This window comes from Dunckerocampus dactyliophorus, chromosome 10 (assembly GCF_027744805.1).
Source record: "Dunckerocampus dactyliophorus isolate RoL2022-P2 chromosome 10, RoL_Ddac_1.1, whole genome shotgun sequence".
Lineage (NCBI taxonomy): Eukaryota > Metazoa > Chordata > Actinopteri > Syngnathiformes > Syngnathidae > Dunckerocampus > Dunckerocampus dactyliophorus.
In genome coordinates, this window is record NC_072828.1 from 4,789,306 (window position 1) to 4,812,100 (window position 22,795).

The following is a 22,795-nucleotide window of genomic DNA, read 5'->3' on the forward strand; positions in this document are numbered from 1 at the left end:
AAAAAAAATCAAAACCAAATTGCAGTAATTGCAGTGGTCTCAAACCTTTTTGGGGGCAGCATCAAATTAAAAGCACAACATGTATATACACCCACTTTCCACCAGTAGGAGCCTGGAGTTTGTTTTTGTTGTTTTGTAACAGGCTAGCATGAATTTACTTGACCTGAGTGAAGTTGGCCCCCCACCCCACTCAAAACTCTAGTGAAATAGTCAAATTTTTTAGTGCTACATTTGTGCTGTTTTGTGCAGTTAAAATGAACGTTTGTGCTGCTTTCGTTTTTGAGTTATTACAGTTTATTTTATAGGTCAACCAAAATTCACCAAGCCCCCGACATGCTCAGAATGAAACCAAATAATCTCATTTTTTAGTGCTACGTTAGTGCTGTTTTGTGCAGTTAAAATGAAGGTTTGTGCTGCTTTCGCTTTTCAGATATTAACAATTTTTGACCTATTTTTGAAATATTAAGGATTTTTTACTTATTACATAATCAGCCCCCCGACATGCTCAGAATGAAACCAAATAATCTCATTTTTTAGTGCTACGTTAGTGCTGTTTTGTGCAGTTAAAATGAAGGTTTGTGCTGCTTTCGCTTTTGAGATATTAACGATTTTTGACCTATTTTTGAGATATTAAGGATTTTTGACCTATTACATAATCAGCCCCCCAACATGCTCGGAATGAAACCAAAATAGTCTCATTCTTTTCATCTTCATTTGTGCTGTTTGGTGCAAATAAAATGCATTTGTTTTAATTTGTGGTTTAAAAGATTTCTCCGGTGATGACGTCATCCAGTCACAACACTCCAAAGCAAGCAAAAGTGGTGTTGCAAATAACAATGGTTTTTACCTGATCTACCTGATCCTCCTCCTTGTTCAGTTTTCATGTCAATCAAAAACATGTTTAAAATGCCAATTAAAAAAGAAAGCAATGCAAAGCAAGTGTTCTGTTCATTTATTTAAGAAGACTACGCTTCACTGCCTGTAGGTGGTGGTCAGACATATACTGTACACCTGTGGAGTGACAAGTCTGAAACAACAATTTTCATCAGTTTTACCTGTTCATCTCACCATTTATTTCCTCCAAATCACATCTTACTCATCTCACATTTTACATCTCTGGCCAATGTAGAGTACGTGTAAAGTTAATTTAAAAATTCCCAGCATTGATGCTAATGCAATGCTACATTTGTCTTGCAATAAATGCTAAATCACACTGTATAGCTAATTATTTGCTAATGCACAACATAGACCGAAAACATGCATGCATCTGCAAAGTAAATAACATAAGAATATTCCACTTAATGCATCATGTGATAATAACTTAATTTTCAAAATCATGCAGTCACCTTCAAATACTTGTGTGTATCTACAAATGTACATTTGTCATGATGTCTGGTGAATAATTAACAATATAGCTTAAAACCTCTATAAACAAACAAGGACTCAAAAAAGGTTACTAAAGTACATACCAACGTCATCTACCTTTTACATAACAAAGATGTCATATTTGTATCAAGAAAACGAAATATACATCATATTAGTGTCACGTTTCTGAAAGATGTGTGTCAGTAGCTAATATACGTAACACCTTGACAAGAAGTCGCACATTAACCCAAAACCGCTGCTGTTACCAAAACTGTCAATACAATATAATGATTTAACATGGTAACTATTTTACCTGGCGTTCTTCCTGTGCCAGTGACACTAAAATAGGACAAGTTTTAAAAAGTTTACAACAACGAAGTTAGTTACTCACACCAGATGTTCATTGGTACCGGAGGAGCCGCAGCAACAACAAAGGATCATTTCCGGTGCGCACAGTAGGCAGTGACGTCATCATCGGAGAAATCTTTTAAACCACAAATTAAAACAAATGTATTTATTTGCACCAAACAGCACAAAAGACGATGAAAAGAATGAGACTATTTTGGTTTCATTTTGAGCATGTCGGGGGCTGGGTGAATTTGAGACGACCTATAAAATAAACTGTTATAACTGTTATCACTCAAAAACCAAAGCAGCACAAACGTTCATGCTAACTGCACAAAACAGCACTAACGAAGCACTAAAAAATGAGATTATTTTGGTTTCATTCCGAGCATGTCGGGGGGGCTGATTATGTAATAGGTCAAACTTAAATCGTTAATATCTCAAAAGCGAAAGCAGCACAAGCATTAATTTTAACCGCACAAAACAGCACTAACGTAGCACTAAAAAAAAAGAGACTATTTTGGTTTCATTCAGAGCATCTCGGGGGCTTGGTGAACTTGAGACGACCTATGAAATAAATTGTTATAACAGTTATCACTCAAAAACAAAAGCAGCACAAACGTTCATTTTAACTACACAAAACAGCACTAAAAAATAAGACTATTTTGGTCGGGGGCTAGGTGAAATTTGGTTGACCTATAACAAAAACTGTAGTAACTCAAAAACGGAAGCAGCACAAACGTTCATTTTAACTGCACAAAAAGATGTGTAGCGAAGACTGCTTTTTAAAAAAAAAAAAAAAAAAATTCCACAAAGTGGTGGAGGGGTCAGGAGTGGTATCATGTCCATGAGGAAGGAGGGTTTTCCTTCATGACGCTATGGAAAGCTGCAAAAATTTGAGAAAAGCGAGTCTTTGAGCACCTCTTCTCTCAAAATCGTAGCAAACAAGTGAGGGAGATGATTGATTTTGATCAGCTTTGTTGCTCAGAAAGGCATAATACAGTTGCGAGGTTATTAAAAAGTCACTTTTGCATAATGGGGGACTTCTGTGGTCCTTCCTAACGTCCACTTGCCTCCCAAAACACCTGGCTTATAAAGCTCACCTCCATGTTGACAGTGTAATCATTTACCAACGAAGGCCTCGCTGCTTAATTCCAGGCGGTAAAACAGCAGCGCCTGTTTGAGTTTGCGCTCGTCATTACTTTGCATCGACCCAAAAGTGGTCCAAAGTTCAAACGGCAAGGCGTTTTTTTTTTTTTTTTTACCATATTGAGGCTCCACTTCATGCCTCCTGGTGTAATGAAGAACCAGGCCACATTACTGGCTTGTCTTGTGCAAAGTGGCTCGTTTGACACTGGCAACCTTTCCTTGTTAATGGTTCATCACTGAGCACTACATCGACACCCTCAAGTGGACACGGTGAGCTTCTAACCTTTACTTTGCTTGAAAACACTGTGGAACCTCTGAGGTCCACTGCTGACTTGCTGATATTTCAAACGCTTTGTTAAATGTTTCCCACAGGACTGCAATCGATTTGTGGCAATTGTGGGTTGAAGGGGAGATGAATTTGCATAGTTGGTCATGACAAATTAGCAAAATGTGACCAAATAACGTGAAAAGCAAAGCAAATAAGTTTAGAACTACAAATGTTGCATTCTGTCGCTTCTCTTTGTTGTTGTTTTTTTGTTTTAACATCACAAACAAGACAGAGCTGCCTATGAATGCTTTTAGGCACCCACAGCATGCTCGTTGAGAAGAGCGAATGTGCTATCATATCGGAGTCTCCAAAAGTCTCGTCATTCCTTTTTGAAAAGGAATACTCGCTAATTCGATGAAAAGGATAATCATTTCATTTTTATTTTATTTTATTTTCTAATTTTAATAATGGCACTTTAGTAGCACAGGGTTGAAATATTAAAAACAATTTTTAAAGTTTTTTAAAAGTCGTAATATTATGAGAAACAAAAACAAAAGTCACAATTTTACGAGAATAAGCATGTAATATTATATACAGAATATATGAATATTACACAGCATGTATATTACACAGAATATTGTGTTCTATGGTTATACTGTATAACCGGCCGCACGGTGTTCTAGTGGTTAGCATGTTGGCCATCACAGTAACAGGGAAGACCTGGGTTCTATTCTCCCTTGGGCATTTCTGTGTGGAGTTGTGTGTGGGTTTTCTCCAGGTACTCCGGTTTACTCCGACATTCCAAAAACATGCATGTCAGGTTAATTAATTAGTTAATTAATTGGTGACTCTAAATTGTCCATTGTGAGTGTGAATGGTTGTTTGTGTATATTTGCCCTGCGATTGACTGGTGACCAGTCCAGGGTGTACCCTGCCTGTCGCCCGAAGTCAGCTGGGATAGGCTCCAGCATACCCCCGCGACCCTAAACAGGAGAGGTGGTATAGAAAATGGATGGATGGTTATGTAAACATTGATTCTACCAAAAGAAAGATTAGACTCGCGTCTTTCATCAGGAAAAAAAACATTTGTTCATACTGTTTTCTGTTGTTTAGAAAAGGGAGAAAACCAGCTTTCTGCGAAAAGATACATTTCAAGCATAACTTTCACTTTGACACAAATTATGTTTTTTGCTTTTGTGACAGCTCAAATATCTGAACAACTATACCACACCATAAGCAATACAAAAAATGTGTTTTTATTTATTTATTTTTTGTGTGCGTGTGCGTGTGTGTGTGTGTGTGTGCAGGCATTGAAATTTCCCTACAATGTGTAACCTTCTGCACGCTACACTCGTCCATGGTCTCCCACTTTCTCTTCCAGTCGTGTGTTTCTTGGCCCACTCTTGGTCCCTGCTGAGCTCTTATCAAAAAATGCTTATCAAAAGCATTTTTGCCACCTAGTGGTCGTTTTTGTGGAATGAAAATTGTGAGGGAATACGTTAAAGAGAGTAAATACATTGTTGCGTCATCACCTCCGTCAGCCTCTCGTGGCAAAAAACATAAAAGACGTATAAATACATTGTTGGAATCGGGTACTCGGCTTTATAAAAACGTATAACTATGTCTTTTGTATTGAATAAGTTAATAATTCATAGTTAATTATTAAGAATTAATTAATAATTGCATTTAATGGACAGAAATTCTAGGCGCAGCAAGGCGTCGAGAGGGTCCAGTATGGGGGCCTTAGGATCTCCATCCATCCATCCATCCATCCATCCATTTTCTATACCACTTCTCCTCTTTAGGGTCGTGGGGGCATGCTGGAGCCTATCCCAGCTGACGTCGTCTGCGGTAATGCTCTAGCTGTACCGGACCGTCGTGAAGAGAGAGCTGAGCCGGAAGGCAAAGCTCTCAATTTACAGGTCGATCTATGTTCCCACCCTCACCGATGGTCATGAGCTTTGGGTTGTGATCAGAAGAACAAGAGTGGCTGAAATTAGTTTGGTCCATAAATTCAGTTGTAATATACAAGGTTGTAAGTTTTGGAAAATTAGTTTGAGGAAAAAGTTATAATGTTACAAGAATAAAGTCAAAATATTATGTGGAAAAAGGTCATAATTATGAGAAGAAAATTTAAAAGAAGAAACTTGAAATAGGTGGTCTAGTGCAGTGGTCCCCAACCTTTTTTTGACCCACGGACCGGCTTGTGTTCCCACAAATGTCCCGCGGACCGGGGGATGGGGGTTTCGTACAATATAGCGATCTAATTGATCTTATTTATTATGTATTGTGTAAAACTAAGACATGAATAACATCAAATTAAAAGCACAAAATGAATGCCGACCCACCATTCACCAGTTCAAGTTTTTCCAGAGAGATTATTACATGGCTGTTTGACATGTGTGGTAAAAGGCAGTGCGCTAGCATGAATTAACTTGAGACAAATGTACACATTAGCACTCAATAAGCCATCAAAACTTACCTTTATGCATTCCCACATAGTATCAGCATTTGACACCAAATATGAGGTGAAAGAAAAATGGTAAAAATACAGTAGTAGTCTATCTGTGCAGCATGAGATAAAGTTAGCACACGCACAATGGACATGCGTCAAGTGAGACGGATGTAACAGAGAGAATCCGACCACTTTTCAAAATAAAACATAAAAAAATGAAATAATGGAAATTACTTTTTCTTTCTGTGCGGCCCGGTGGTTGGGGACCACTGGTCTAGTGGTTAGCTTGTTGGCAACACAATCACAGTCAGGAAATTGGGAAGACCTGGGTTCGAATTGCCGTGGGCATATCTGTGTGGAGTTAGCATGTTCTCCCCGTGCGTGGGTTTTCTCCGGGTACTCCGGTTTCCTCCCACATTCCAAAAACATGCATCTTAGGTTAATTGGAGACTCTAAACTCTAAATAGGTATGAAGCATACCCTCGTGACCCTAGTGAGGATAAGCGGTACAGAAAATGGATGGGATGGAAACTTGAAATAGTCGGAAATTAATAAAAAGACAACAGCTGTTATTTTATGACAGTCAAAACATAAGGAAAAAAGTCATTTTCTGACACAAAAAAATCATTTTAAAAATGTCATTTTAGTAGCATCGATTTGAAATGTTAAAGGAAAAAATTTGTTGCTTTTTGAAAGTAATATTATAATATTAATATTATGAGAAACAAAAAAACAACAAATAAAGTTGTAATTTTTTGAAAATTAGGTTGGGGAAAAGGTTCTAATGCTATGAGAATAAAGTAAAAATAGGAATTTTACAAGAAGAGAGTTTAAATAGTTGGGAAATAAAAAAGCAGCAGAAAATGGAAAAGAACCAGCTGTAATTTTATGGAAATAAAGTCAAAATATTAACATAAAAAAGCCATTAAAAAAGATTGCAATTTTACAAGAATAAACTCCTAATATCATGAGGAAAAATAATGTCATGTGAGACACAAAAAACAAAATAAAGTTGTCATTTTTGGAAAATAAGGTTGGGGGGAAAAGTTATACAATTGGAACAAAGTCTAACTATTATGGGAATAGTCAAAATATGGCAAATGCTGGTGTAAATTTTCTATGTTAATCAAATGTTAATCAAATATGTTTCTTTTTTTCTCTTCATGATGCATTTTTTTGGTCCCGGTGCAGCAAACCACGGTAATCGCTCTCTGAATGTGCTCAATAAAGTCTGAAATCTTGCAAGATTTTGGCCAGACTTCAGGGTAGGTTGGAATGTCAGGTTTCCAGCGCAGTTTGGTTTGTGCGTTTATTGTGATAACTGGCGGTACCTGGAGTGAGGCTGGAATGTTTGATTTTGTCTGAATGATGCATGACGGCCCTGAACTTGCCAGCACGGTGCGATGGGATACATGGAGTCCAGAGTTGTGATTTAGGCGCTCATCTCAGCTGCTGACGTGCAAAAGCAGTGTTTTCTCTAACGAGATAAGCAGCACGTGAAAGTCTTTTTCTAGTTTAGTGGAAGCTGCAGCTCTTTGCTCTCTTATCTCCCAGCAGTTGTCTCTCATAATGGAATCTGTCATTAAAGCCCTAAATAGAGACTGGCCTGGTGTAATTTCTTTATGTCATTTTCACTGGGGAGGATTTTGTTTAACGGCATTGCAAAGTGCGCCTACACACAACTTTTACTTTTCATCTTAGCTTTGTAGAAGTATTCAGTTTTATCCAGTATGTTGTTAAACGCAAGTATTGAGTATAGCACAGTACAGCAATCCCCTGTGTATGGCGTCTCATTGGTTCCAGACCCGACCGTGATTAGTGAATTTCTTTATTTAAAAATAGAATATTTTGGTAGTTACAGCATAGCAAACCTGTTTATCACCTTCTAAATACACCTTTTACCATTATTAGAGCCCTCCAGACATGAAATAACACCCCTATAGTCACATTTACACTACTATTACCCAATATACTAGTAGACCTGACAGAAAATAAAATATGTAAGAAATCGAACACCTGTTTACGACCTTGTAAATACATTTTTTAACATTATTAGAGCCCTCTAGACATTAAATAACACCCTTATAGTCACCTTTACATTCCTATTACCCAATATAGTAAACATAAGAGACTATAAGACAGAGAAAACCTGTTCACAACCTTCTAAATATTTTTTTTAAACATTATTAGAACCCTCCAGATATTAAATATCAGCCCTATAGTCACCTTTACACTCCTATTACTCAATATAGTAGATGTAACAAGAAAAAAATAAGGGATATAAGACATAGAAAACCTGTTTACAACCTTCTAAATACGTTTTTTAACATTATTAGAGCCCTCTAAACATGAATAACACCCCTGTAGTCACCCTTCCACTCCTATTACTCAATATAGTAAATGTAACAAGAGAAAGTAAGGGATATAAGACATAGAAAACCTGTTTATGACCCTCTAAATTCAGTTTTTAATATTAGAGCTCTCTAGACATGAATAACACCCCTGTAGTCACCCTTCCACTCCTATTACCCAATATAGTAGATGTAACAAGAGAAAAGAAGATATAGAAAACCTGTTTATGACCTTCTTAATATGCTTTTTAAGATTATTAGAGCCCTCTAGACATGAAATGACACCCCTATTGTCACCTTTACAACCCATTACCAAATATAGTAGACATAATAAGAGAAAGTAAACGATATAAGACATAAATAAGGCATAATATAGACTCACGCCACAACAAGGAAGTACTCCCGGCAGTGGCTATTTTCTCATCAATGGAACATGACTGATACTGCATATTAAGGGTGTCCAAACATTTTTCCAGCGAGGGCCACAAAGTGAAAAAGGAAAGGATGCAACTTTGCCACTTTGATATTTTGTAAAGCTATACTCCTGATGAAATTCAAAGGAGGTACTTCGAATTCAGAGCATAAAAAAAATGTTTTCACCACCTTAAAACTCGGCACAAACTCCAATATGAGGAATGTGTGAAGCTGTGTGCTGGCGGCACAACTCCTGCCACATCACAAAGAGGTGTCCTATCACATTGCTAAAGATATGGTCCCCGTTGCAAGAGTGGAAAAAATGGCTTTAAAAACCTGCTGAAAACGATGGACTTGCGATGACCAGCGAGCTTCGCAGTTAAAATGATTTAGCACGACAAGCTCTACCACAAATGTACAAGGAAGTTAGACAGTTGCTAAGCCTGATGCAGTTGACAGGTTGGTGTCCCTGGTACAAAATAAGGACGTGCTTGGGTCTTCTAAAAATGTTTACCTTAAAAATACTACTCTTGTGTACAAATGGCGCTTGGGCCGCACTTTGGAGACCTGTGATTGATGTTTACATTGAAAGGAAAAGGCCACATGGTGTAACAAAAAGGGTCTGAGCATCACGATGGAAAATCTATCCTGGATCTAATTAACATTCTTCACATTCCTCTCATGACTCAGGTAATGCTCGAGGTCTTGGTGGACTTCAAGTTCCTCGCGCTCAGGCAATTTAAATAATCCTGTTTTACAAAACACAGCTGGGTTTGAGTAAGTCTATGTTGCGGCGTTCTCTCCCGGATGACACATTGTTGCCAGTACAAGCAGCGCAACGCAGCGCCTTGTCTTATCGCGCGCTGCCATAAATCAACTGACGCATCTTGGATTCATTATGGAATCCTTTCTATGGAGACATTGTGGGCTCCCTTCTGAGCACAAAATCAATATGGATCCTAAGAGTTTATCTTTTGGTTTGGCCAGTTTCAGCAATTTTAAGAAGCGTTTCTGACACTGAGATAATGGTTTGATTCCAAAGGCACGATTTATAAAAAAACATTTAATTCTGTTCATGTCATGTGGCGGGGTTTAACGTGTTACACGAGCCTTCATAAGTCATGAAACGTTTGGGTTCCTTATCTTTGTGACGAGGCTAACATTCCTTCAGAAAGCTGTACTGTACGTTCAGCAGAATTCAGAACAGACATCATGTTTTTTTTACCCTGATAACAGTGTACAGCAACAATGTCATAGCCTGTTCCAGACCCTGTTGCCATCCATCTCAAATATTATGTTAAAAAATAATAATTGTTGTTCATTTAGCCATTTTTATGGGTGAAAGTGCTTAATAAATACAAATAATTTTCTTAAATATGCGTTTGTTTGACTAATAGGCCGTATTCAACCACAAAAAAAGCGATATGCTAAGAAGTTATATATGTTTCAAGAAAAAACTACATCTCAGCTTTGTGATATAGGTGAAAAAGCCTATTAGTATTAACTTCGCTCTTTGTGCTTTTTTGCCCGTTTTTGCTGTTGTTTTTTTTAAATTTTGCAAATATTTCAACTTTCTACTTTAAATAATCTTGGTAAATGTTCATTTTGTAATATTATAACATTATTCCCATATTATTGTAACTTTTTCCTAATTTTTCAAAGAGGTTGTTTGTTTGTTTCTCATAATATTATGGCTTTAAAAAATGTTTGTCTTAAATATTTCAATTCTTTGCTACAAAAATGACATTATTTTCATCATAATATTACAAGTTGATGTTTCTTCCATTTATGCTTCCCCCCCCCCCCCCCCCCCCCCCCCCCCCAACCATTTCACCTTCCTTTTTGTAAATTTTCTTCTGGTAATTATGACTTCATTTTCAGATTTTGACTTTATTTGCATATTCTCATAGCTTTTTTCCCCCAACGTAATTTTCCCAAAATTGTTTTGTTTGTTTTCCAAACTATTATTAGAAATGTATTTAAATATTTTAGGTCTATGCTACAAAAATGACATTATTTTTTCCTCATAATATTATGAGTTCATTCTCCTAAAATTGCAACTTTTTTCTCGTTAAATATGACTTTTTTTCTCTTAATATTTTTTACTTCATTCTCGGAAAATGACAGCTGTTTTTTTTTTTTTTTATTTCTGCTGCTTCCCCCCCCCCTCTATTTCAACTTTCTGCTTTTCATATAATAATGACTTTATGCCCATAATATTTCGGCTTTACTCTTGTAATATTAAATTTTTTTTCCTCAACCTGATTTTCTAAAAATTACAACTTGATTTAGTTTTGTTTGTTTCTCATTATATTCCAAAATTGTTTTAAATATTTCATGTCTATTCTACAAAAATTACATTATTTTTCCTCATAATATGAGTTCATTCTCCTAAAATTGTGACTTTTTTTCTTGTTGGAATAGAACTTTTTTGTCTTCATATTTGGAGTTTGTTGTTGTAAAATGACTGCTGTTTTTTCATTTCATTTTTTTTTCCATCTTGTAAATTTATGACTTTATACTAGGGATGCTCCGATCGATCGGTCACCAATCAGTATCAGCCGAAAAAGTGATAAAAGCACGTGATTGGCATATGTCAATAAATGCCTTTCAAAACCAATCATACTGTAGAAGCCGATCACCTGTGGCTCGTACGATTGCAGCCTGTAGTATTCCCTGTATGCAGTGTGGTATCTTGCCCTGAAGTCTTGGGTAGCGTCCTCCTCCCACTTTCTTTCACACAAAACAAAGCATGTCTCTCATGTGGAACTTACTTGCCAACACATGCCACGAAAAATGTCTTGCACATTAAAAAGCTTTAATTTAATACGGCATTTGAAGAACAAACACCTGACGGAGTTTGGTGAGTTTTCAAGGCTCACGGTGTGATCATCAGTCAAATGGTAGCGAACGCAGCCAAAATGCTGGACACAATAATTGAATTCATCGGACGAGATGAGCAGCCTTGTGTCAGTGGTGGAAGACACCGGGCTCACCGGCTGCTCTCTCACTTGGAGCCCACCTCGTGCTGCCTGGAAGCCCTGCTAGAGTTCCTCCAATGTACTCTCGCATCCAAAGTCTCCAGAAGGTGTCTCATCCTCTGTAAGTTTCACAAGACATATTTTCTATCGAAAAAAATGTTATGAAAATCAGATTACATTGCACCCCGCCCCTTTTTTATTAATTCATTACTAATTTTATTAGTAATTACCTATTTTTTGGGCCCCATGGCAGTCAGAGGACCTTGGAATTGTCTGACTTTTCCCCTTTATACGGCACCCCTGGCCAATAGAACTCATCATAAATCAGTAAAAAAATGTATAATTAATCCTTGCGATCGGTATCTGCCAATTTCACTCATGGATGATTGGTATCAGAATCAGCAGCATAAAACTCCCTACTTCCTACTTTTATACCCATAATATTTTTACAAGTTTTTCCCCAACCTAATTTTCCAAAAATTTAAATTTTGAAATGATTTTTTTGTTTGTTTCTTGTTGTATTATAAATGTAAAAAACAATGTCTTTTTCTTTAACATTTCAGCTTTATTGAAGTTACGTTTTCCTCACAATATTACGTTATTCTAAATTATGACTTTTTCCTCATTAGAGTGCATATTTTTTCTCTTAATATTTTGACTTCTTGTGAAATGATTGCTGTTGTTCTTTTGTTTATAGTTTTCTTGTTAAGTTATATTTTTAGAATGTGGCGGCCCAATAAAAAAACAGGCCTGGGCTGCAAATGGCCATCGGGCTGCACTTTGGACGCGCCTGAATTCGTATATTTGGAAAAACGTGATAGAGTGAAGCCGCAAAGTGGCGAGGAAAGACTACCAATTAAAAAAAAAACGCGCTCCTGACCAAAAATGGCCACCATACTGCATTTTGGCCAACCCCAAGTTCTTGGCAACCTCTCCATGTGTTTCTGAGGCATTTTTACACTACAAATGACAGTCAGAGAGGAAGGTAGAGATTATAGAAGGTCACATGTGTTCTGCGTCTCTCGGCACATCATCTCAAGACACGTATTCAAGCAATCCTTGCAGGGTTAAGTAGTGTCGCCTGAGGAAGACTAACTAAGTGGACTCACTCCTTCTGTGTGCTGTAAAGCTGCCCAACTGAGCCTTGATCTTGCTTGAACTCCATTAAGCCTTCTGACAGTCGCATCCGTAGCAGTGGTATACTTGGCTAGGCACGGGACATAGAAGACAGTATCGGCTTCACTCGCACCAAGGCACCCACGTGAGGTCTGAGGTCAGCATCCCGTCAACGACGGGACATCTTGTCAGCAAAAACTAAATAAATAACGGACACATTCCTTCCTCCCCTTCCCCCCTCATCCACCACCACATCCTTCCTCTCGCATCCCCTCCTCGGAGAAACACCAGGCTATTTTGGAGGACAGGCGAGCATCCAGGATGGCTGCACTTTGACTGATTGTAGCCTGAAGGAAGAGCGTCAACAAAGGTCACGCCGTGGCTCGCGCTGATTAGGCGGCCGTGGTGCACAGTGTTTGGAAAAGAAGAATAAATCTCCCATGTGGATGTTCTGCGTAAGCCTTTGTTTGGCTCCACGTGGGCATTCTCCGTTTAATAGCCACATTCTTCATATGAGTAGTTTGACATGAAAGCCAAACTGTTGTGCAGCCCTTGGCTGTCCCGCAGATGGTGTGATGAGCTGTTGAATTTGAAGGCCTTGTCCTCCATGCATGAACTAGGCAACAAGAATGCATTTGGTACCAACTCAATACAGCATATGCTAAGGAGTTAGAGATATTTCAGGGAAAAAGTGCATCTCAGCTTTCTCATATCGGTGAAAAAGTCTATTATTAATATCAACTTCACTCTATGCTCTTTTTTTTTCAATTTCAACTTTCTTCTTACATCATGACCGGAATACTGTTTGTATTTCACTTGTATTTCAATATGTTTTGACTGATAATAGACCATCGTCCAGGGTTTCCTCTAGGATTTTTGAAGCTGTGGTGGTGGGCTGCATGGGAGGTGGACTGCCGTTGCCGTGGCAGGATTTTTTATTTTTTAGATTTAAATTTACTGTCGGTAATAATGTCAACATTATTATCAAATGCATTCATTCACTTTAAATGCTTTTCTCGGCAGACAGGTGATTCCAGTGCATGTTTTTCAAAATAAAGTGTAGTGAAACGTTTTTATGGTATTTGATAGATATTTTATTTCAAATTAATTGTGGTCAATATGTAAATATTAGGCTATATGTTTATCGATACAGTGCAGGGGTGCTCAGCCTGTGAGCTACTTTGTCCCAAAGATCTACCACCTACTATAAACACAGAGAATATATACAGTGTATATAAAAAAACAAAAACAAAAAAAACTCTTCCCTCACCCACCCGCTGTGGGTGAGGTACCTGTTTCTCCAGGTATCTGCTGGAGCCACTTCTCCAGTGTCGGGGACACGGCCCCCAGTGCTCCTATGACCACGGGCACCACTGTTGCATTCACCTTCCAGGCTCTCTCCAGCTCTTCCTTGAGCCCTTGGTATTTCTCTTGTTTCTCGTGTTCCTTTTTCCTGATATTGCCATCATTGGGGATAGCCACATCGATTACAATGGCTGTCCTCTGCTGCTTATCCACGATCATGATGTAATGTATTGTATTTATTTATATATATATATATATATATATATATATATATATATATATATATATATATGAGTATTTATGTACATTGTACATGTATATCAGGGGTGCACACAATCAAAATGATGTACCTCTTACTATAAAACATATAGCATCTATAAAATCTAACCGGTAAACTTTGCAACTACTATACTAAATAGTAATGATTAGTATTTCACACTAACAGTTTCAAAGTTTACAGGTCATCAAAATAGTTGATATTGTTCAGTAATTCACAATTCAAATCAATATGGCAATAACGATAATTACACATAATTCAATAAATAAATAAACTGAGTAATCTGTCAGTGAAAATAACTACGTAGCATTCATCATGTATTACGTCCAGGTAGGATTTGCTATACAACATTACAGATACTGTATACGAAAAATTCAAAGGAATATGCAAAAGACAATGCAGCCGTAGTCAAGGCGGTGAGGCGTTGGACGTGCTGCCCGGCCGAGGTCATATACCTCACTGTGATTGGTTCGTTCGACCGAGGTCCCGCCCTCGAGACCATATACCTCACCGTGATTGGTTCGTTCGGCCGAGGTCCCGCCCTCGAGACCATATACCTCACCGTGATTGGTTCGTTCGGCTCCGCACACAAGTGTCATTCATATCAAAGTTGCGGGCCACACATATTAATTTTTCATATTAACACGGGGGCCGCAAACTATCGTCCCGGGGGCCGCGAGTCTGAGACCCCTGGTGTAGGCTGCATACGCTACCACTCATGGATTTGTGACTCGCTAATGCATTAATAAAATTGATAAAAAAATCAAAACAAGTTGGTTCCATTCCCAGTGTCACAGTGCCATCTACTGGTCAAGCTGCAAACTTACCTGCAAATACAATAACAGCCTTTATCTTCACTCGCCAAGAAGACAGTTCTGTCTCAAGGTATGTTGACGTATTACGACTTGTGTGTAACTTACAAATAACGTTTGTGAACGGGCGTCAACAATCGCATAACTTATTGCGCGCGGATGCGGGACGTATGAATCATACATTGACATACGTCGAAATGTTTTGTGCATGCACAAAATTTTTGGACGACTTGGACGTACTATGACATATGCCGGCATGCTTCAGCGTGCTCTTAACTTATACAAAACTTACCCATAACTTATTGGACGTACGCCAGCATATTGGCCAATTTTTTCATACGTTGGCGTAAGCTGGCTAAATCGTCAAGGTGTGACAGGCGTTGGGCATAAATTGTGAACACCAGCAACACGCTACGCATTTGTTGATATAAGTTGTCTATAAGTTAGAGAAACGTTCTATATAAGTTACTAATACGTCATGTTTATGTCGACCTCGTTATGAATACGCTATGTATAAGCCCAAAATTTTAAAAAAAACTGTCGGCAGTTCAACGTATGCCATCAAAATGATCACGTCAGGCATGTGCTGCCTAAATCGTCAAGGTGTGACAGGGCCCTCAGCTGTTTATATCTTTTTTTTTTCCCCAACAGAAACCAGAAGAAAGCCACAGTTTAGAGACTTTACATTGTTTTCTTAGCATTGCATAAATATAGAATGGCCAACTTGGAATAATGTAAGCACTGCGTTGGTGCTTGTCAAAAAGCCCAGATGTTTATTTTATGTTTTAGTGCCACAGCTAAATATATCCAAAGTGCTGTTTTGCAGTTGGCAATGTAAGGCACGAGTATCAGCCATCGATTCAGGCTCTCCACAAAATACATGACCATATGGGGCTGAGGTCGGGAAGACAGCCAGCCTCCATAAAACTCCTTAGCTGAAATGGCTGCTATCTGGGCTTAGGTTCCTTACACTAAGACCACGTAATGTTCTGTAAACGTACACATGCCTGTGTTGTTAAGTCATCCCCCCGCTCCCCCACCCACAGGTTGTGTGATAATTAGCTGCAGAGCTCGTCTCCGGTGTGTTAACTTCCCAAGCGCAGAGCTGAGCGAGGGCTCTGAGGTTCAATGCAAAGACGGCGTTGTCCTCCCTGAAAGAAGAACACTCCCCTGAGTTTTGTAGCGCCAGCTGAACCTCGGCCCACCTGGTCAGCTCCAGTGGACTTGTCAGTGTTTTCCCATGGGTCCGCCTTCAAACATGCAACCACTTTGTTTTTGCTTTCCAGCTGCAGCTCTTGTCAAGCGTTTGACAGCCTGAAAGATGCGTGGCCGACCTGCCCCTAAAGGCCAAAAACAGCCAGCCCCATAGTGAAAAATGAAAGGATGGCTCAATTTTGTCCCTTCGATATTTTGTAAAGTAACACATGTAGAGATATGCTAAGATGTTATACAATGTTCCCTCGCTCCACCGTGTTTCTTTTTTTTTTGAATGAATGAAAGTTTTTTGAATTTGAATGATCAAACTAGGAGGTTGATCATTCAAATTCAAAGGAAGGTTTGAACTTTTTTGAGTGTGAGGAAATGTTAATGCCTGTCTGAGAAAAGTGTTTGGTGAGCGGTTTTACAGCCTTAAAATGTATAAAATAGTTGTAGAAACATTAAGTTATCTACTTTGTGGATTTCACTAATTGTGGGCTATTTTGGGAACCTATCCCCTGCGATAAATGAGGGAACACTGTATAAATTTCAAGAAAAAAATTCCTCTCAGCTTCGTCATATAGGTGAAAAAGCCTATCAATGTCAACTTCACTCTTAGGTCTTTTTTCCCATTTTTCCTATTTTTTTCAACTATTTTCAAAATATTTCGACTTTCTTCTTTGTAGATTTTCTTCTGGTAATATTATTACTTTATTCCCAACATTGTACCTTTTTCCTCACCCAAATTTTCAGAAAATGACAACTTTAGTTTTTTTTTTCTTATAATATTAAAATGTTATGAATAAAAACATATTTTTGTCATATATATATATATATATATATATATATATATAATTATACATTATAATTATATCAAAGTTTATTATCATAAAAGTCTTATTTTTTCTTTTAATATTTTGACTTTATTCTTGTAAAACGGCTTTTTTTGCATTTCTGATGTTTTTTTTTTTTCTTCTCATAAATTTTCTTGTCGTAATTATGCCTTTATTCCCATAATATTTGGACTTTATTCTTGTAAAATTACCAGATCACGCAAGATTAAAACGCGGCAATATTTTTTCTTTAGAGAGAAGCTATCTCGTGGGGGCAGCCAGAAGCCAGTCAGACTGTGAGTTATGGCATGGCTACTATGAATAATAATACACATAATGTGCAAGCGGCAGTGTGCGCGGCAGGATTGAAAGTGCAGATTAAGTGCTTTGCGCACACTATGAACCATGAAGTCCAGCCCACCTCAGTGTTCCCGGTGTCACTCATCACTTGGCAGGTGATTTTTTTTTTCATCACAGTTGAACAGCTGCGACGGTTAATGTCCAAGAAGAAGCTGTAGTAATTCTACTATTGATGAAACGTACTTTAAACCCTAGTCACACTAGAGGCGGAATGAGCCAGAATGTCGTTGGAATGAGAATTCTTGGTTTATTCTTAGATATTCATAGTGCATTCTAAAAATTCTGATTTCGTCTGAGTGCTTTCCAAACATTAGGGCCCATTCTTGTGGCCGGCCCAAATGTTTTCAGCATGCTAAAAACTTTCGAGGTGGATTCGAAGTGGGAAAAATATCGAACGCCTTTCGAAACATATTCTAACTGCACTTGCATTCCAAACATTCTTATGACATTTGGGGGAAAAAACAGCAGGCTGCCACTGAAGCGTCACTATTAAGCATTGCCTTATTCACATCACATTCACATCACCGCCAAGGAAAAAAAGAGCCAACTCCAACAGTGGCCGCCAGCGTGGACAGCGCAGAGGTGCTGAAAAGAGGTTGAAGCCAACACGCCCGCTGAAGCGACACTCACCACTGTCACCAATTAACATCACGTCATGCCGCCAAGAAAAAAGTAGTCAGACTGACCACTGGCTGAAATCCAGGAAGCCCCTGAAGTGCCAGATCCTATTCCTAATAAGTGTTTGAACAGCATTCAAATCCTTTCCCAAATGTGGCCGAATTTTGAAAGGTTTTCATTGCAGTTCGTTCTGCTTGATTTGTGCTTAGTGTGACCGGGGGGCTTAAGATTTGTCAGATCAAAACACGATTGCTGCATACACCCTCAAAACATGTGATACTAGAGTCTATTTCAATGTCAGAGTGGCCTAATGAGGAAAAAAACGTTGCAATGGCATAAATGGGAAAACCGCTGTAATTCTCCAAGAATAAAGTCCAAATATTAAACGAAAACTGCGCTTTTTTGGAATTTTGCCCATCATCCACAATCCTTATGTAACGGATGCCAGCCTGTCAGGCTGCGAAAGTGTACGTTGGTAAAACCTCACTACTGCGCGGTCGACAGTCCGGGCTTTTGGCTGTGTGGTCAGCGCTCTCGTCTCCCATTGCGAAGGCCTCTCTGCGGGCAGTGTTAAGCAGGGCGGGTGACACTTATTTGAAACATGACCACACGTCTTTCTCTTTTCTGTGCGATCAAAAGAGAGGAAAAACAGCTAAGAAACAGTCAACATGTGGGAGTTAATAATGAATGTAACGGGACACACCTATTTCGACTATGAAGCCCTAAGAAAAAATGCCAAAAAAATTGACATAACGGACCTGTATGTAAACTAAGCTACAGTAACATTGTTATTGTAGCAGCTAACACGAGGAACTATTTTTCTGGCGTAGTGATGCAGCACCTCATGCCACTGCCGAGATGTAGCAAGCACACTGCAAAATATTGCGATTTGTACTGACTTGGATACAAGAACAAGCATTTGAACAACTACGAATAGACAACCAAATTATCTGTAAAATATTAGCCCAAATTCCATGTTTTGTTTATGCACATCTAGATGGACTGTTATGATATCATGTACTATGAGCTCCATGTATCACAAGCAATATCGTGGTGACTTACTCGATGGACGAGTTGTCCGTCTGGTCCAGCTGGTCTGCGGCGTCTTTTCCAGTTTATTTTGGGTAGGTGGAAAAAGTTTTCTATCAGTGCAGGGTTTGTTCTAAAAATTCTTCGTTCGCTGTGATGCAATCTCATAGCTTATTGTCCTCCTCGCCATACACACAAAGCCTTTCCATCGATGGTAACACTGCATGCACTGTATACTGAAGCTCCACATTTCCACCACCAAGTCAGGCCTGTGTAATGACTTGCATTGTTAGCTCCCTCATGCTAACTGTTTTTCTCATTAGAACACACAGAAAAGGGAAAGACATGTGAAAGACATGTTTCCATAAGGATTGTGGATGATGGGTAAAATTCTAAAACAAGTGCAGTTTTCCTTTGAAGAGAAAAAAATTGGTATTCTAACAAGAAAAAGCATAAAGAAATATTAAAGAAAAATACATTTCTTTTTACAGTCTTAATGTTAGGAAACAAAACAAAGTTGCTGTTTTTGGGAAATTAGGCTCTGGACAAAGTTATAATATGGGACTAAAGTACAAATATTATGTAAATAAAGTCATAATATTATGAGAAGAAAATTTACAAGAAGAAAGTTGAAATAGTTAAAAATTATGAATAAATAAAACAGCTGTTATTTTAGTATAAAGTCAAAATATTAAGAGAAAAAAGGCCGTATTCTAACGAGAAAGAAGTTTGAATTTTACGAAAATAAACTAATTATATTATGAGGGGATGGGAGAAATGTCATTTTAGTAGCGTAAAGTTTAAATATTACAGAAAAATACATTATTTTTGTACAGCTGTAACGTTTATGAGAAGCAAACTAAATAAAGTAGTAATTTTTGGAAAATTAGGTTGGGGGAAAAAGTTACAATATTATGGGTATAAAGTCAAAAGTCATAACATTATCAGAAAAAAGTTATTAAGATTATTTAAGAAGTAAGTTTAAATATTTTGAAAAAAAAATGGAGAAAAACCAAAGTTGATATTGGTAATAGGCTTTTTCATCGATATCACAAAGCTGAGACGCAGTTTTTTCTTGATTATATATACTGTATAACTTCCTAACATATTTCCAAAATATCAAAGTGGCATCCTTGACTGCTGACCGTTGTTGGGGGGGCTTGACAGAAAATCATGGAGAAACACTGATTTACAGTCAAGTTATCAACGCCAATAATACTGGCATGAGCAGTTTGCACCTTACCACTATTACATCTTTGGTTGTTTTGTGCTGTCTACTCAGTCAAATCTTTTGCGTTAAGGTCTGATTGGCAAGCATGTCATATTCAATCGTCACGTCTGGTTCTGTGCTTTTGCGACAGGTGGAGGAGGCCAGCAAGGCAGCGGCTGTGGGCCTGCAGGCGGGAGATGAGCTGGTCAACATTAACGAGATTCCCCTCAGCGGTTTCAGGCAGGAGGCCATCTGCCTGGTGAAAGGCTCCCACAAGACGCTCAGTCTGATGGTGAAAAGGTAAGGTGGATCCTCGTCCCCGCCCCACCCTCACTTAGCCAAGAGCCTTGGGGGTTGCCGTGCCAACATCTCCCAACAAAACCAGGCAACGGCGACGCTCCCTGGTAGCTGTTAGCATGTCGATTAGCCCGCACGCTGTGGGATTTCCAGCTTGTCACTGTGGAGTTTCTGAGCGAGCTGGATTGTCCTGTTTGGTCGGGTCGGTTAACACGAGGTCTTGTGACACAGATTCCCAGGAAGGCAGGTTGTGGGTGACCTCATGCATACAGCTTCATGCACGTTTATGCAAATATTTCTCAACAGTCTGAGCCTTGATGGACAATGAAGGCCGTGGCTCATCATGTGAGTGAGTCACTCTTTGGCATTCATTGTATTTGTGTCTTCTTTTATGCCAGTGCTTCTCAAATGGTGGGGCGGGTCCCCTGGGGGAGGGGCGTGAGAGGCAGGGAGGACTTTCAATATTAGGGTAGACTTGCCAACATGTATGAATTTGTCGTACTCAGCATGCAATTTGACTCTTGTATACGCTTGCTCTCCATTTTGTTGCATTTCGCTGGTTTCAGCTTTGAGTTCAGTCTGTACAGTACAGACGAATAGATACAAGTTCCCAATATTATCAGTTTTCTCAATAGTATTTCAACTCGGTATTTCTGTCCCCAAGTGGGAGCATGACAGAAAATAATTGGGAACCACTGTTTTATGCCAACACTGGTCGCATCATCGTCCCATAGCTGTCTGCTTTTCTTTCCCTATTGTATATCATATAACTAAAGAGGCTCTACATAGGCTTTTTACTCATATCTGACAGAGTGCTACCTCATTTTTCGTCATCAGTTTGTTCCAAAAGGTCTGACCAAAACCAAAACTTACTTTTTCCCGTTGGAAATAATGTAAAACCAATTAACCCCTTCCAGCCACTTACAAATATGAGCAAAAAATACATTTTATATAAAATAATTCTAGTTTTACATGCAGAAAACGTGAAATCATTCTAAATAATGAATTGTTGGAACTTATTGTTGATGCAGACTTCCCGTGCATACTGGCCAGATTTAATTCAATAGTGTTTCTCACCTTCTGCATCAAATTGCTGCCACTCGCTACTTTCTTTGGCACCATGGCGGGTTATTTAGTAGCCACACTCTTTGAAAAATCCCAAATCATGCGCAAACTGGAACCTACAAAAACTAAGGCACAATTTCAGTGGGAATTTTTGACAAAACCTGGGGCTTACGAAAAACGAGGCCCCCTTTTTGCAAAAATTTTCAATGGAAATCGAATTATACACAAATGTAGGTGTACGAAAACCGAAGCAAAATTTTGGGAAAATTTTCAGTGCAACCTGAAACATACAAAAACCGGGGCACACAAAAACTGAGGCACAAAGCAAAAAATTTTTAAACAAACTGGGGTATGCAAAAAATGTTGCCAAACTTTTTTAACCAAAACAGTGTTGTACAAAAGCTGGGACGAAGTAAGTGTAAGTGAGAATATTTTAGGAAAACCGAATCATACGAAAATTGGGCAATACAAAAACCGAGGTGAAATTTTAGCTTAAATTTCCGTCAAAAACCAATTCGTATGAACGCCAAACCAAAAAAAACAAACTGAAGTAACATTTTTTGATGCAACCCAAATCATATGAAAGCTGGGGCCTACGAAAACCAAGGCACAATTTTAGGACACCTATTAAAAGTCTGAATTTCTGAATTTAGTGAAATGAATTTGTAAATAGATGCCACTTGTAGTCCAGTGCGACTTGCATACGTTTTTGTTCCTTTTCATGATGCATTTGTGGACAGATGTGACTTATACTTACATTGTACAATATTGTGTTCCTCTGAGAGCGGAACACCTTTTCTTCTGGAGGTAGACTGCATTCTGGCGATCTCAGGGAGGGATCATGTTGAACAGAAAGGTGTCAGAACCTGCTCACGTCTGCAGGTGCGGCCTCCGTGCAAACAGCAAATGGGCGGAGCTTGTGTTAGCAGATAGGAGCCTACACTGAGATTGCCGGCGTAACAGCGTCATCCAGGGAGAAGAGGAATGACAACAAAAGGCAAGGATTACAAATAACAAAAAGGTGCGGTTTGCATTTCCGCATCTGTGAAGCATGCCTCGACAAAGCATCAGACTAGTTTAAAGCTGGCTGCTGCATACAAGCCAAACTTGTGACGTACATTAATAAGGAATGCACAATCATCTCAGATATTTCTCCTTAAAAAACTGTTGGCAAAAACCAAAACATAGGAAAACTCAGGCAATTTTTCCTTTAGGAAATCACGTAAATCCAATTCATCCACCCAAAAATATGAGAAAAAAAATGCATTTAGCGAAACGATACAGTACAGACTAGTTTCTCATGTGCAATATTGTACGAATACCATGACGAGGTCCGAAAACCGAGGCA

At 38.6% G+C, this 22,795-nt stretch overlaps 1 protein-coding gene across 5 annotated transcripts in view; it reads left to right on the plus strand.

The window, feature by feature from the left end:
* The window catches only part of shroom2a (shroom family member 2a), an 89,261-nt gene that overhangs the window by 31,566 nt on the left and 34,900 nt on the right, over nt 1–22,795 (plus strand). For all 5 annotated transcript variants that reach the window (XM_054790836.1, XM_054790835.1, XM_054790837.1 and 2 more), the window contains exon 3: nt 20,237–20,385. In XM_054790836.1, the coding sequence (XP_054646811.1) occupies nt 20,237–20,385 (149 nt within the window). The remainder of the gene's footprint in view (nt 1–20,236; nt 20,386–22,795) is intronic.